The following is a 13,939-nucleotide window of genomic DNA, read 5'->3' as shown; positions in this document are numbered from 1 at the left end:
TCAACCATGACACTATTTATCAGGTTTTCGTATTATCAGTATCATTATCAGCCCATTCCCAATATGAGTACTATCCATACGAGATTTTCCAAAACCAGTTGTGTCCGAATTAGACTAGACACACATCCACACATTCTGGTTCCAATAACCACCAAAAGAAAAGAAAATAAAAAAAAAACATCCATGTAAAACTATAAACAGAATGAGTGAAAGATAAGTGGAGAGCAGAGGATACAGACTGAAAAGAAGGAATGAAAGAAATTGGAATGAGAGAGAGAGAGAGAAGGGAGCTGCGTGTGTTTGTTGAGGCAGAAAGGAGGCAGTCTGTAGCTCAGTAGGTGGTGAGGGGAAAACAGGCTATATTTAACATCCAAAAGCACTGGACATCACAGCGGTCAGTCTCTCCCTCTCTTTTCTCTGCTGCCTTTCCCTCTTCCCCCTCAGCTCCATATCCTGATTACATCAAGCGTCAGTCACTTCACTCTCTCTCACTTCATATCCCTCTCTTCTCTTGATTACATCACACACAGCAATCCTTCTTTCTTTATCTCTCTCTCTCTCCCCTTCCGTTTCTCACTTTTTCTATCAGATCATATGTCTGATTGAGTACAAGTAGTGCTCTTGTGCACTGGAGTACTTGTGGAAACATTCACAATAGCAGGATTTTCAAAGTATGTGTGTCAGTTCAAGATCTTGGCACTCTACAGCCGAGAGCCTCTTTAGCACTTCGTGTCAATAACCACCTTTACCAATGCTGAACCACTCATGAAAAGAGCAGGAAAGCTGATGCGCTCCAAAAGTCTCTTGCCGACCCCTAAAAGCATGCAGACAAACCAAACAGTCGGAAGACTCAGAAATCAAGTAGAGTTCACAAGGGTTAAAGAGTCTTTCCTTGAAAGAAGTATCTTTTTAAAGTGAGAGTTCACACAACACACACACAAAAAAGGAAATTCTGTTATAATTTTCCTCACCCCCAAATGACTTTCAAATGAGTGGAACACAAAAGAAGAACCTTTACAGTTATTTTCCATCAAGGACAGTTCATAGTAACTACATCTGTCAAGTTCCAAACAGAAAAAAAACAGCATGTCATACAAGCACCATAAAAGTGACTTGAGCGGTATTTCAATAATGAACAAAAATCTCAAAAAACTATTTGCACATGAAGCAATGTTTCCATCCCATGTGTTCAAGGGAACATAATCGTCACTCAATAACCTATTGCTATGAAATTTACTTATTTAGTTGAGGCAAAGCCAAATAATTGTTTTTAAGTCATTTTAATCACAATTTTGGAAATTTTATACAGGTTACTGACAAAAATTTCACTGTGGAATGAATAACATATGGGTTTGGAAAAACATGAGGTGGTTTTGGAGTTAACTGACTGATCCTATGGCTCCACCTTGCTTGTCAGATGCTAGAAACATGTAGGTATTGTTCAAGTGTTACACGGCATGTCACTGGAAGTATGCTCTTGTGTAAGGACTGGGAAGTGGCAGAGAATCATAATTGAGCTCTCAGTAGAAATGAATCTGTCGCTGCAATAAGTAAATACTCATTCTGGTCACAGCTCACAGTCATGCGCATGTATCTGTGTCTGGATGCGTGTGTATGTGTGTGTGAGAGAAAGAGAATGAGAGAGATACTAGCCAGTGGAGAGGGGAGGGTGAAAAGCAGCCATGTAGTAATTGAGTTTTAAGGGGATGTGTCTGTGTGTGTGTGTTCTTGAGATAAAAGATAAAAGCTCCTTTCCAACCGTAATGGTTCAGACTCATTAACAAGCTCAATTATGCTTTCTGGCTAACAGGCTTGAGGTGTCGGGAGGTCATACAGCAGCTTTTGAATATCCACACATGCACACAGACCAAACACACCAACAAACCCACACACATAGGCATGTGCTCTTTTCAAAATGAAACTTTTGGCCATCATTTGTTTATACTGGAGAGAAAAAAGTTGGTGTAATAGTTTCAGGTAACAAAAGCAGCCTTTTGAAATGTTTCATGAATGCATGATTATAGCTTACATTATTTCTATCTGTGCAGGTAGAGAGGAAGAGACACATTGGGAACGACATTGTGACCATTGTGTTTCAGGAGGGAGATGACGCCTCTCCGTCCTTCAAACCCTCTATGATTCGCTCCCATTTCACACGTATCCTTCATCCTCAAGCTGAGTGGAAATGATGAAATTAGTCACTCAATGACAGCGATTAAGCTATTTATGGGTGATTTTTTTTTTTATCAAAGACAATTAAAAATACATGCAAATAAATGTTTGCAGTTATCAAGCAATTGAATCATTTCCTTTACATAAACCACAGATATTTTTGCCTTAGTTCGATATAATAGCCAGAATGATAGTTACAGGTATGTGTGTATATTTGAGGTTTTACTTATGCATGTTAAATATTGTTTTAATAATATATTTTGAGTGTTACAAAAAATTCCATTTCAAATCATTACTGTTGTTTTGACCATTCTCTTCATCAAAGAATCCTTAAAAATATCTATATGAAGGGCCATGTGACACTGAAGTAGTAATAGCTGCTGAAAATTCAGCTTTGTCTTCAAAGGAAAAAATTACATTTTAAATGATATTTAAAATATTTTACATTATAATCATATTTTATTATTACAAATATTATTTGTATCTTAATCATTTTGTTTTGTTGCAGGTTGAAGATTTTCTCAGAGGAGAGTGTGCCGCTGTTTGGTCCACCGCTCCCTTCCCCTCCAGTGTTCACAGACCACCAGGAGTTCAGGGACTTTTTACTAGTTAAATGTTAGTAAATTCACCAGTACATAAAGCTATTTTGTAGACAGCGTGTAATCAGTTGTGTTCATAATCTTAAACCAACATATAACAACTTTTCCCTGAAACATCACTTTTCTGCTGATGTAACCAAGCCTGTGAATACCAGCCTATTAATAATAATTCAAGCCATAAAATCTAAGACTACTAATATTTCATGTCCCAGTCAAAATTGATTACGTAATTTTAAATGCATTCCAAATGTCATTTCATGTTGTCATCTTGTTAGAATATACACCCGTGTTTTTCGGTTGCCAGCTTTAATGGTTTGTTTTGGCTCACGAACTCCATAAAGCAGATGCTTTCATTAAACAGACCTTGTAAAATGGGTCATGCTGTTTCCTAAGGGTAATTGTTATATAATACTGCTACCTTTATCCTTCTGTGTCCTATAGTAATAAATGGAGAAAAAGCCACTCTTGAGACCCCCACTTTTGCTCAGAAACGTCAGCGTACGCTGGATATGCTGATCAGATCCTTGTACCAGGATCTCATGCCTGACATGCCCAAGGTATGGACACAGTGTTTCTCAATCAGGGGGCCAGAGCCCACTAGGGGACCTCAGCAAACTGCCAAGGGAGCCTCAGAATTAAAATACGCCAAAAGAACTAAAAAAAATAAGATATTTCTTACTTTAATTCAACTCTAAACAACTTTTTTTCTTCTTTTGAAGAATCAGTGTTCCCATTGTCTTGAGAAAAAAAAAATGATATGAGGAAGCCAAATTTTAAGATTCCTAGACCTAAAAATGCAATCTTTTAATTACATTAACCCTTTTTTTTATTATGAATGCACATTTTTCTAGTTATGCCAAGCTCTAAAATATTTTTTCTGCTAGAAATTTTGAGTAAGTGATATATTTTAAAAAACAAATCCCTATCCAGTAAATTACAAACAACTGAAAGAGTCATGGAGCCTTGTGGACAAGGAAGGGCCTTGGAGTCAAAAAAGGTTGAGAAGCACTTTTTCTGTATTTATTTTCAAACTTACCTTTCCTTTTCTGCCATGTATTTTCAGATGTTTTGCACTGTTTCTTTGCACAGTTCTTTTCTAGTCTTACATACACCACTCTTCCAAACCACTGAGCTTTCAAATGCACTTTCATTCTGTTGCGGCCCCCTGTCAACTGCCACTAGAGATGGACACTGTCTTTTTATTGTTTTCTGTTACTATTTCTATTCTAGGATTCTTCTATTCTTCATTTACTAGGGTTGAGAATCAAGAACCAGTTCCATTTATTATACTGAAAGAGAAATATTTTTAATAAATAATACAAAGTCAGTAGACTGACAGTAAACCTTTCTGTTGTGTTGCTCTCATATGCAACAAGAAAACTTATTTTTAAGTTTGAATGACTTATTTTTAACAAATGAATCTTAAGAATCAGTTCTTTATCAAAAAAGAATCATAAATGAGTGTTCTACTGTAGAATCAGAATTTGAACCATCATCATTTGATTCCTACTCTCTCTATGATGGCTGGTAAGATACAGTGGTGAAATAATTTGTTAGTTTCTGCTTCGCTCTGTCTTTCTGTCTGTTTCTGGGTCAGTCTCTCAGACCCATCTTTATCTGTACTGCTCCTGTAGGTTCCCTTCTCTCCGCAGAACATGCTGAACCGACGCTCATTCAGCGATGTACTGCCAGAGTCGCCCAAATCCGCCCGTAAAAAAGAAGAGGCACGCCAGGCTGAGTTTGTTCGAGTGGGACAGGTAGGATGTATATATAAAAATAAAATATGAAGATATGGCATGAAAGACAATGTCACAATATGAGTAATGTCATTAATAGATATAATATTGCGTCCAGGCCTTGAAGCTGAAAACTATAGTTCGAGGGGATGCACCCACCAGTCTCGTCACCACTGGCCTTTGCAGGAAAGAGGTGAGAGGGCAAGAGGAAAGTGAGGTGGATGCTGTTATTTTGCTTATGGTTCATCTCTAACTGTGTGTTGCCATGTTCTCTGCAGCCATGGGAGTCACAGTCGTTCTGCAGTAGCTTCCCATATGATATAGTCTGTGGAGATTCGTGGGGACAGTCATTACTGGTCGCCACAGATTCAGCAGGGGTCATGCTGCTGGAGGGTGAGACTGCTTTTTCATGAGAAACAATGCAACTGGACACAGGAGCAGTTTTCTTACAAATGACATGTAAAGACAGACTGAATGTAACTTTGACCAGCTTTTTTTGATGGATCGTATTAATGGACATAAACACTGAACTTGAGTTCATTTCAATAATAATTCCATTGAAAAAGATCAAAAAGGGAGAAAAAAAAGTGGAACAAAAAGAAATTTTGATGCTGCTTTTTTCCATACAATAAAAAGGAACAATGAGAAGGGGCTGTCAAACTTACAAACTGACAAAATGAACAAAAATACTAGTGCCGATAATTTGTGCACCAGGTTTCTATGTGAGCATCCTGCTTAACTTTTTTTTTTTTGTTGTCGTCTGTGGAAAGAAGAAAATCACACAGGGGTTGGAACGTGAGGATGAAAAAAATAAATAAACCCTACCATTCAAAAGAGTCTGTTTTTGACAGAACACTCGGGCTGTATTTATTTGATCAAAAATCCAGTAAAAACAGGATTATGAAACGTTATTTCAAAATGTAATTTATTCCTGTGATAGCAAATCTGAACAGTCTTCAGATACCTTTCTAATATGCTGATTTGCTGCAGTTGTGCTGCTTAATATTTTTATAGAGACAATGCTTTAGGATTTTTTTTTTTTCTTTTTGACGAGTAGCCTTCAATTAATAATCCATTTTTCAGGATTCTTCCAAAAAAAACTGCCTTTATTTCAATTTTGTAACAGTATAAGTCACTTTAATTGCACTCTTGATCAATTTAATGTGTCCTTCCTGAATAAGGAAGTATTAAATTCTAAAAAAAAAAATAATAATACTGACCCGAGATTTTTGAATGGTATAGTGTATATGGCACTTGTTTTTTTGTTTTTTAAATAAAAAAAATAAATAAAATAAACTGAAATCTGATTACCTCTATCTTTCCTTTTAGCCTCAGATCCTTTGTTCTCCAATGCAGGTATGTAAAGCAAAACCACTACACTACAGTAGAAACAAATGCATGTTACAAAGAATTTAACACAGTACCTTTTTTTACATTTATAGTTATCAAATGTGTCTGTTAATCAAAGCAAGCAAATCTCAGTGGGGGATTGAGTTACCATGCAGACCACAAACTAATCTTGCTTTGCATGCTGATCTAGATTCACCAACCCTGCCTCCGGTGCAGGTATTTGACAAAACCTTGACTGTCAAACAAATGCACGTGCTTGAACCTCAGGACCTCCTCATTGCAAGAGCAGATAAGGGTAAGATATGTGTTGTTTTTATATTAATGAGCATATGAATATGAGACAGTTCGTATGTGGGTAGAAGAAAGGGTGTGAAATGATCTGCCAGAAGAGAGGGAGCATGAGAAAGAAAGAGACCAAAGCAAAGCGGCAAAGGAAACTCCAGGTCTTTGCCCTAATGAGCATCTTTAGCCAACAGGGAATATCACTAAATAGTATCTCAAACACACACATACAGGCAGCATCTCTGGTTCGCATTGTCTAGACTTATAGCTCATTATAAAGAGAAGCCCAGAATAGAGATCCACATAATTTAGAGTCTACTGCCATTCTGATCATTAGTTCAAGACGGTGTACAGCAAACTCACTCTTATTGGAAATCACAGCTTCTCCAGAGGGAAAGTAATGAATTGGTACTCAACTCGGACACCAAGCAACTTTCATTCACTATCAAACGTGTTGCATTAGCTCAGATGTCATTCAGTTTGATGAGACGGGTCTCTCATTTGTTGCCAGCCAGTTATCATATAGTTACGGTTCTGAAAGCTGAATTCACTAAACAGCTAAAGTAATCACACTCATTTGAATATTCAAACTGAACCAGAGTGCTCGAGTCTTTACATCAAATTAACCTTTAGTTCCAATTGCTTTATTTCCAATTTCAACTGTGTTGCAGGGAAAGATGCTCGACTGTATGTTTACAGACTGAGCACTCTCAAACGGGGGATAGAAGAGCGGCAGCTTGTCCGCACCAAGTGTGACAGTCGAGAGAACAAGCTTGAGAAAACCAAAGGTATGAAAGAAAGACTTAAGCCATCACCCACACAAATATTTGAAATTATTTAAAATGAGACAATATTATTTAAACTCTAAATACGAGTGTTGGTGAAGCAACATTTTGAAATTAAAATTTTCTAATTCAAAAGTAGTTAAAAGGATATTTTCACACAAAAAAATGCAACTTCTGTCATTAATTTCTCACTCTCTTGTGGTTTCAAGACTTTGTTCATCTTCGGAACACAAATTCAAATGTTTTTGACAAAATCCGAGAGCTTTCTGACCCTGCATAGACAGCAACACAACTGAAACGGTCAAGGGCCAGAAAGGTATAAAGACATTGTTAAAATAGTTCATGTGACATCAGTGGTTCAACCTTAATTTTAAGAAGCTACGAGAATACTTTTTTGTACGCAAAGAAAACTAAAATAATGACGTTATTATTAAAATTACGGTTGGACCACTGATGTCACATGAACTATTTTAATGATGTCCTTACTACCTTTCTGGGCCTTGAACGTGGTAGTTCTGCTGCTGTCTCTGGAGGGTCAGAAAGATCCAGCCCCATCTCAGGCAATTTGTACATATTTTACAAGGTGGCTAATTCGTATGACCTCACTCGTACAAATTCATACGATTTTTGTTAAATCGTACGTATTTTACGAGTTGCACAATCCGCATGAATTTGTTCAAATGACCTACACCTAACCCTGCCCCATCACTGGGGTCTAGACACATCATACAAAATCGTACGAGTAAGGTCGTACGAAATAGCCACCTCGTAAAATACGTACGAATTTGTTGAGAGATAGCATTGGAAAGATCTCTGATTATATAAAAAAAAAAATCTTAATTGGTGTTCCGAAGATGATCGAAGGTCTTGCGGGATTGGAACGACATTAGGGTGAGTAATTAAATGACAGAACTTTGGGTGAACTTTCCCTATAAGCTAGTTAAAGCTATGCTGTCTAGTTGACAAATTTGAAGTTTCTTGAAGAATTTAATAATTAGGTAATAAATTAGATGACAATCAGCAAACAGAAATGTGGTTCCTTAGGCTGCCATCTCTACTCCATAAACACGCATCATGGGGTGGAGCTCAGAATCGTTGCGGCGATAAGAAACAAGCTCCTCCTGATCACCAGGAAACAGTCACGCCTCGATTGCCTCAGCTCTATCGCTACAGTCACAGGGACTACTGACTCACCTGTGGAAGAGTTTCAGTACATACGGGTATGAGAGATTCAGCACTCTTACATGTCATGCATTGAAGTTAGCTACATTTTAATATCACTTGTAGTTTATAGGAAAGGTTCACACAGACAATTTTTTCAAAAGCTCTCAACAGTTCGAATGTTTGCTGTCTCCTTTCTTAGGAGATCTGCTTATGTGACTCACCGGTGGTCATGGCCCTGGTTGATGGCCCAACAGGAGAGAATGATCACATGATCTGTGTGGCCTACAGACATCAGTTTGACTTGATCAATGAGAGTACAGGAGACGCTTACAGACTACACCATGTAGACTCCAACCGGGTGAGAAACAGCCACTTGAATGCAAACATACGCTACCATTTGTGGTCAGTAAGATTTTTTATTTTTTTTATATAAAATATATTTATATTTAGGATGCACTTAATTGATCAAAAGTGACAGTAAAGATATTTATGTTACAAAAGATTTATCTGTTCATTTGAACTATTCATTAAAGAATCCAGACAAAAATGTATCAGTTTTCACAAAAATATTAAGCAGCTCAACTGTTTTTAACATTGATATTAGCAAAACATGTTTCTTGAGCAACAAATCAGCATATAAAATTATTTCTGAAGGTTCATGTGACACTAACAACTGCCTGCTGAAAATTCAGCTTTGCTATCAGGAATAAATTACATTTTAATAAATAACATTCAATTGTAATGCTTCACAATATTACTGTTACTGTATTTTGATAAAAATGAATGCAGCTTTGGGGAGCATAAGAAACTTTTTGTTTTAAATGACCCAAACTTTTTAACAGCAGTGTACACATTTATTTACACAATATAACACAATCCAGATATCCTCCCTTTCCCTTTATCAGTTATATACGCCAAACTGTCACTTTTTGATTTGTAACATGAGTATCTATCACTTTTCTCCAGGTGAACTTTGTTGCTGCCATAGATGTGTATGAAGATGGAGAGGCTGGACTTCTTCTTTGCTATAACAGTTAGTTTTTATTACAATGTCACTGATTGCATCTGCGTAGTCAGATTCTCTAAAGCTGGACTTTTCTTTTAACAGATATCTGCGTCTATAAGAAGGTGTGTCCGTTTAACGGAGCAACACCCATGATTCAGCCCAATACTTCAGACTTCCATTTCAGCTGGAACCAAATGCCCAACGCTATCGGTAAGTACCTTTAGGATCTTCAATATTCTTTTTTTTACAGTTCAACAATCATTTGCATTTGCGGAAATAATTGAGATGTCTCTCTATTCTGTCACTTCCTGTGTCACAGTGTGTGCGTTCCCGTATATCCTTGCATTCACCACCGACTCCATAGAGATTCGACTAGTCGTTAATGGCAACCTAGTATATACAGCTGTCGTTCCAGAATTGCAACTGACCGCGTCCAGAGTAAGTGTTCTACCTATGAAGACCATTATATGGCTGTGTATCTATCTGGTGTAAATGATATTTTTATTGTACAGTCTGAAACCATATTTTAAATCATTTATAATACTACTACACTCTTTTTAGATAGCTTTTTTTAATGTTTGGGATCCATAAGACTGAATTTATTTGATCAAAAATACACTAAAAACTGTAATATTATTATAATTTACAATAACAGTTCATATTTTAATATATTTTAAAACGTAATTGATTGTCGGCGCCAATAGCCTTGTGAGCATGCGCCGTTGCGATACGGGCGTTCCAAGTTTGAATCCCAATTCAAGCGCAAAAAAATAAAGGCAAAAATGCCAAAAAATAAATCTTAAAAAATAATACATTTGCCATTACAAGAATCAATTATATCAATTTTGAAAAACGTAATATTTTTGGTGGAAACCATGAACGATTTTTCAAGATTCTTTGATGAATATTAAGTTCAAAAGGACAGGATTTATTTGAAATATATTGTTGCAAAAAAGTCTTTACTGTCACTTTTTATCAATTTAATGCATCTTTTCTGAATAAAAATGTTAATTTTTTTTTTTTTTTTTAAATCTTACAAACCACAGACTTTTGAATGGTAGTGTACACTCCAATAAAAAAAGAATTTTGCGCAAGATTTAACACATGGAAAATTTAACAGCAGAAAACGTATTGATGCATCTCTTTTATAAGATGCATTCTTCTGTATGACAATAAATTATACAAATCCTTTCCATATCAGTCATTTCACCTTTCTTACAGTTTTTATCTTATTTCTTCCTCTCTTTTTTCTGTAGTCTGATATCTATTTCATCTCGTCAGCACCTATAAACTCTGCCTCCAACTGTAGCTCCAGAGACACTAGTTCCCAGAGTTCCCCTCAGACTCCAACTGGCTACGAGATGCCTGTCTTCCCTTCACCGCTTGGAGATGGTAGGCTTCATCATCATTAAACTGAATTCCCATGCTATTGAACTTAATATAGAGGTTAAACATGGGTATTTGCGTTCAGGATTTGACAGTGTGTAATATTGGGCAAATTTGCCTATTACCCCCAAGTATATGTTGCATTTCTTCTGGTAGCAAGTTTGTATGAGAGTCGTCAGTCTGTGTTTGTGTATTGTCTTACGATGCATTTGTCTTTTAATCTGTGCGTGGGTTGGGTTGATATATCGCTCTTTTCCATCCCTGGTCCAGATTGTATTCGGATCCCCTACGGCACCAAGCTATCCCTCTACATGTCTAAAGACACTGAAGGTACTGCAGGCACTTCTGTTGCCTACATTTCCCATGCTGCCTCACTAATGCACGCTATGGAGACTCACCCTGTCTATTATTCAATTAACAGACGCATGCGGACAGTGTTGAGTGAAATATGCAGCTAACATAATGTGTCCCTTCCTTCTTGCAGTCTCATAGAATGAATGACAGAGAAAAACGGTGGCTTGAGGAGTCTTTAGGAAAAAAGAATGAATGAGAGAGAAGTGGGAGAGGAAATCAATAGACAGAGAGAGACAGATACATAGAGATAGACAGAGACGGCTGAACAGACGCTTTAGGGAAATGGGACACAGTTGCTGCAGCATGAGTTTCAGATCACTGTGTCACCATGGATACTTTTGTCAGAGCCCCTCTTCATACACACACGCGGTCTGGACGGCACTCCAGAGCTTAGCACTTTTGTCTACACACAAGGCCTGAAGAGGGCCGTCAAGGGGCTATGACAAAACCACATCCTGGTGTTTTTAAAAATCCAGCCAACTGTCTGTGGCTGCCATTTTTGCACCATGGGAAACATATGGATAACATACCATTACTCATCTCAACATAACGTTCACTATACAGCAAGTTTGTGTTGTACACAGATTTGTACCACTTCACGATAAGGTTCAATGTGTTAACATTAGTTAATGCATTTGGTATCATGAACCAAAAATGAACAGTACTTTTACAGCATTTATTAATCTGTTCTTTCTACAAATGCATTTCTAAAATTTCAAGCAGTATAAACTAACATTAGTGTTTTTTCACTTTATCAGTTTTATATTTATAAATTAACATTAACCTTGATTAATAAATGCTGTAAATGCATGCTGCATTAGCTAAATTAGGCTAATTTCACCTTATTGTCAAGTCTTACCATTTCTTGTTGTATGTTTTTATTTTCTTTCAATCTGTATAAAACAAATTTAATTATTATTATTTTACATATGCTACCGTTTGGGGTTTTGTAAGATTATTTTATGTTTTTGAAAGAAGTCATGCTTACCAATGCTTACCAATGATGCATTTATTTGATCAAAAATTCAATGAAAAATAATGTTGTGAAATGTTATTCATTTTTAAATAACTTTCAAAATAAATATATATATATTTTTTTAATTAGTTAAGATTTAAAATGTTACAAGATATTTCTAAATAATTGCTAAGCCTTTACTTTCACTTTTGATCAATTGAATGCGTCTTTGCTGAATACAAGTATTAAAGGTACACTATGTAACTTCTGGTTCTCTGATGGTTAACAAACAAAAGTGCACATGTTATGCAGCAGAACACTGTGACCGGAGCTACTTCACTTTGTCTATGTACGTGACAAGTCACGCAGGTACTGGGCTACTCCTCAGCAGTTGCCATCCTGTTCTGTCTAAAATAGTCTGAATATAAACACTTATTATAGCCATACCATAATGATTAAGGAGAAGACAAAAACACACTTTGGAAGACAGATTCATAAAATAATTACAGTTTGTAAATTCTGAACCAAAAAAAAAAAAAAAGTTACATAGTGTGCCTTTAATTTCTTACTGGCCCAAATTTAAATGGTAGTGTGTGTGTGTGTGTCTGTGTATGTGTGTGTGCACGCGTAGATATATATACACGCACACACACACACACACACACACACAATACGTGTGTATGTATATATTTCTTTCCCAAGTTGCTGTCCCATGGTACAAAGATGACTCTGGAATGCTTTTATACACGCATGGATTTATAACAAAACAGACCGTGTTTGATTATGACTCTCTAATTATTCTAAATTAACTTAAAGGGGAAGCATGCTTCCTTGCCTGGAAATCTGTGTATGCTGTTGGACACTGTCATGTCTCTAACCAGATCCTTGCTCTTTTATCTATGACTACATTTTTCAAGATTCTTGTTTGTTGCTACTAAAATGCGTGAATTATTTGCTCTGAATCACCATGCCTGTGTAGTTTATTAACCACAGTGTTCAAGAAACTGTAGCAATCATACCATCACTAGTACTAGTATCACTACCTCATATGCATATCCAATAACTTAACATGCACATATTAAACCCTCTCACCCAGGTAAAAGGTGGTATTGATGGTATTTCTTAAGGTTTGTGTCAAGTATTTTTTATTATTATTGTGTTGGTTCTTTATTAAAGCTTCATCTGGCAGCATATATATTTTTATTGTTTGTTTTTTCTTATTGAGACACCGGTGGGGTGACACTTTATGTTGATATATAACCCCATTTTGGTCCAGTGTCCTAGCAGTTTCCATGATTTCCTGCTCTCACTCTGCCCAAAATGTCCAAAAAGTGATTAATGGAATACTTCATTAACATAGGCAGATTAAGTGGCTTCCCCTCTGCCCTTCCCGTGTGGTTGCCCTAGTTTCTGAGGAACAGGTATTAGAGACTATCTATTCAAAATTCTTTTAGCGATCTACATGATGTCAAGTCATTTTTTTACAAGACTGAGTCAAGTTAAGTCAAGCAGATAGAAAATATGAGAGTTAACCGTGATAAATTTGTGGTGCTGCACATTTACCGTATAGGCTTGTACTGTAAAAACATCATTTTCATGCACTAAGCAAAGCGTCTAAGTTATTTTCTGTGGACACCACTAAAACAAAAATCAATAAAGTTGTGGACCATCAAATTTCCCAAAAATCCCATTCCTGTTCCAATTTAGTGGGCTTTATTTGGGTTGAACTTACTGTTTTACCTAATTTGGCTCCGAATGTTTCCGACAGTTGACAAATGTAAACACGTGAGATTAGGCTCAGTGCACCCAAAAAGCAACTATGTCAGTTTGTGAACTGGAGTCATGTCAAGTCTAAGTTGAGTCACAAATAATGGCAATGAAGTCTAAAAACAGACTCCAGTCTGACTCAAGTCCAAGTCATGAGTCTGAAGCCCATATTTTGGAGAGGGAAAAGTATGCTATAAAAACTCAAGTTAACATGGCCGAGGTGGGTACCAATGTTGCAATACTTATGGGTCTTGTGTATATGAAAAAGTAGAGTAGGGCATTAGATAACTATTTAACACTACCAATCAATGGTTTGGGATCAGAATTTGTTTTTTTGTTTTTTTTAAGAAATTATTTGTTGCATTCAGCAAGGATGCATTTAA

At 36.6% G+C, this 13,939-nt stretch overlaps 1 protein-coding gene across 4 annotated transcripts in view; it reads left to right on the top strand.

Annotated features, from left to right (window-relative positions):
* Window positions 1–13,939, top strand: part of LOC306869971 (GTPase-activating Rap/Ran-GAP domain-like protein 3) — a gene marked incomplete at its 5' end in the record, with an annotated part of 64,694 nt that overhangs the window by 45,196 nt on the left and 5,559 nt on the right. For 2 of the 4 annotated variants that reach the window (XM_079416958.1, XM_079416960.1), the window contains 17 exons: window positions 2,049–2,157; window positions 2,327–2,372; window positions 2,681–2,787; window positions 3,213–3,328; window positions 4,424–4,528; window positions 4,626–4,700; window positions 4,786–4,900; window positions 5,837–5,863; window positions 6,048–6,152; window positions 6,811–6,927; window positions 7,969–8,144; window positions 8,288–8,446; window positions 9,055–9,121; window positions 9,197–9,304; window positions 9,414–9,532; window positions 10,351–10,486; window positions 10,751–10,810. In XM_079416958.1, coding sequence (XP_079273084.1) covers window positions 2,049–2,157; window positions 2,327–2,372; window positions 2,681–2,787; window positions 3,213–3,328; window positions 4,424–4,528; window positions 4,626–4,700; window positions 4,786–4,900; window positions 5,837–5,863; window positions 6,048–6,152; window positions 6,811–6,927; window positions 7,969–8,144; window positions 8,288–8,446; window positions 9,055–9,121; window positions 9,197–9,304; window positions 9,414–9,532; window positions 10,351–10,486; window positions 10,751–10,810 — 1,747 coding nt within the window. Of the gene's footprint in view, window positions 1–2,048; window positions 2,158–2,326; window positions 2,373–2,680; window positions 2,788–3,212; window positions 3,329–4,405; window positions 4,529–4,625; window positions 4,701–4,785; window positions 4,901–5,836; window positions 5,864–6,047; window positions 6,153–6,810; window positions 6,928–7,968; window positions 8,145–8,287; window positions 8,447–9,054; window positions 9,122–9,196; window positions 9,305–9,413; window positions 9,533–10,350; window positions 10,487–10,750; window positions 10,811–13,939 lie in introns of all 4 variants that reach the window. The other 2 variants (XM_079416957.1, XM_079416959.1) reach the window with 1 other exon arrangement.

Source organism: Barbus barbus, assembly GCF_936440315.1.
Source record: "Barbus barbus genome assembly, chromosome: 5".
In the NCBI taxonomy this organism is placed as follows: domain Eukaryota; kingdom Metazoa; phylum Chordata; class Actinopteri; order Cypriniformes; family Cyprinidae; genus Barbus; species Barbus barbus.
Note: the sequence above shows the minus strand (reverse complement) of the source record. Positions and strands in the feature narration are given on the sequence as shown.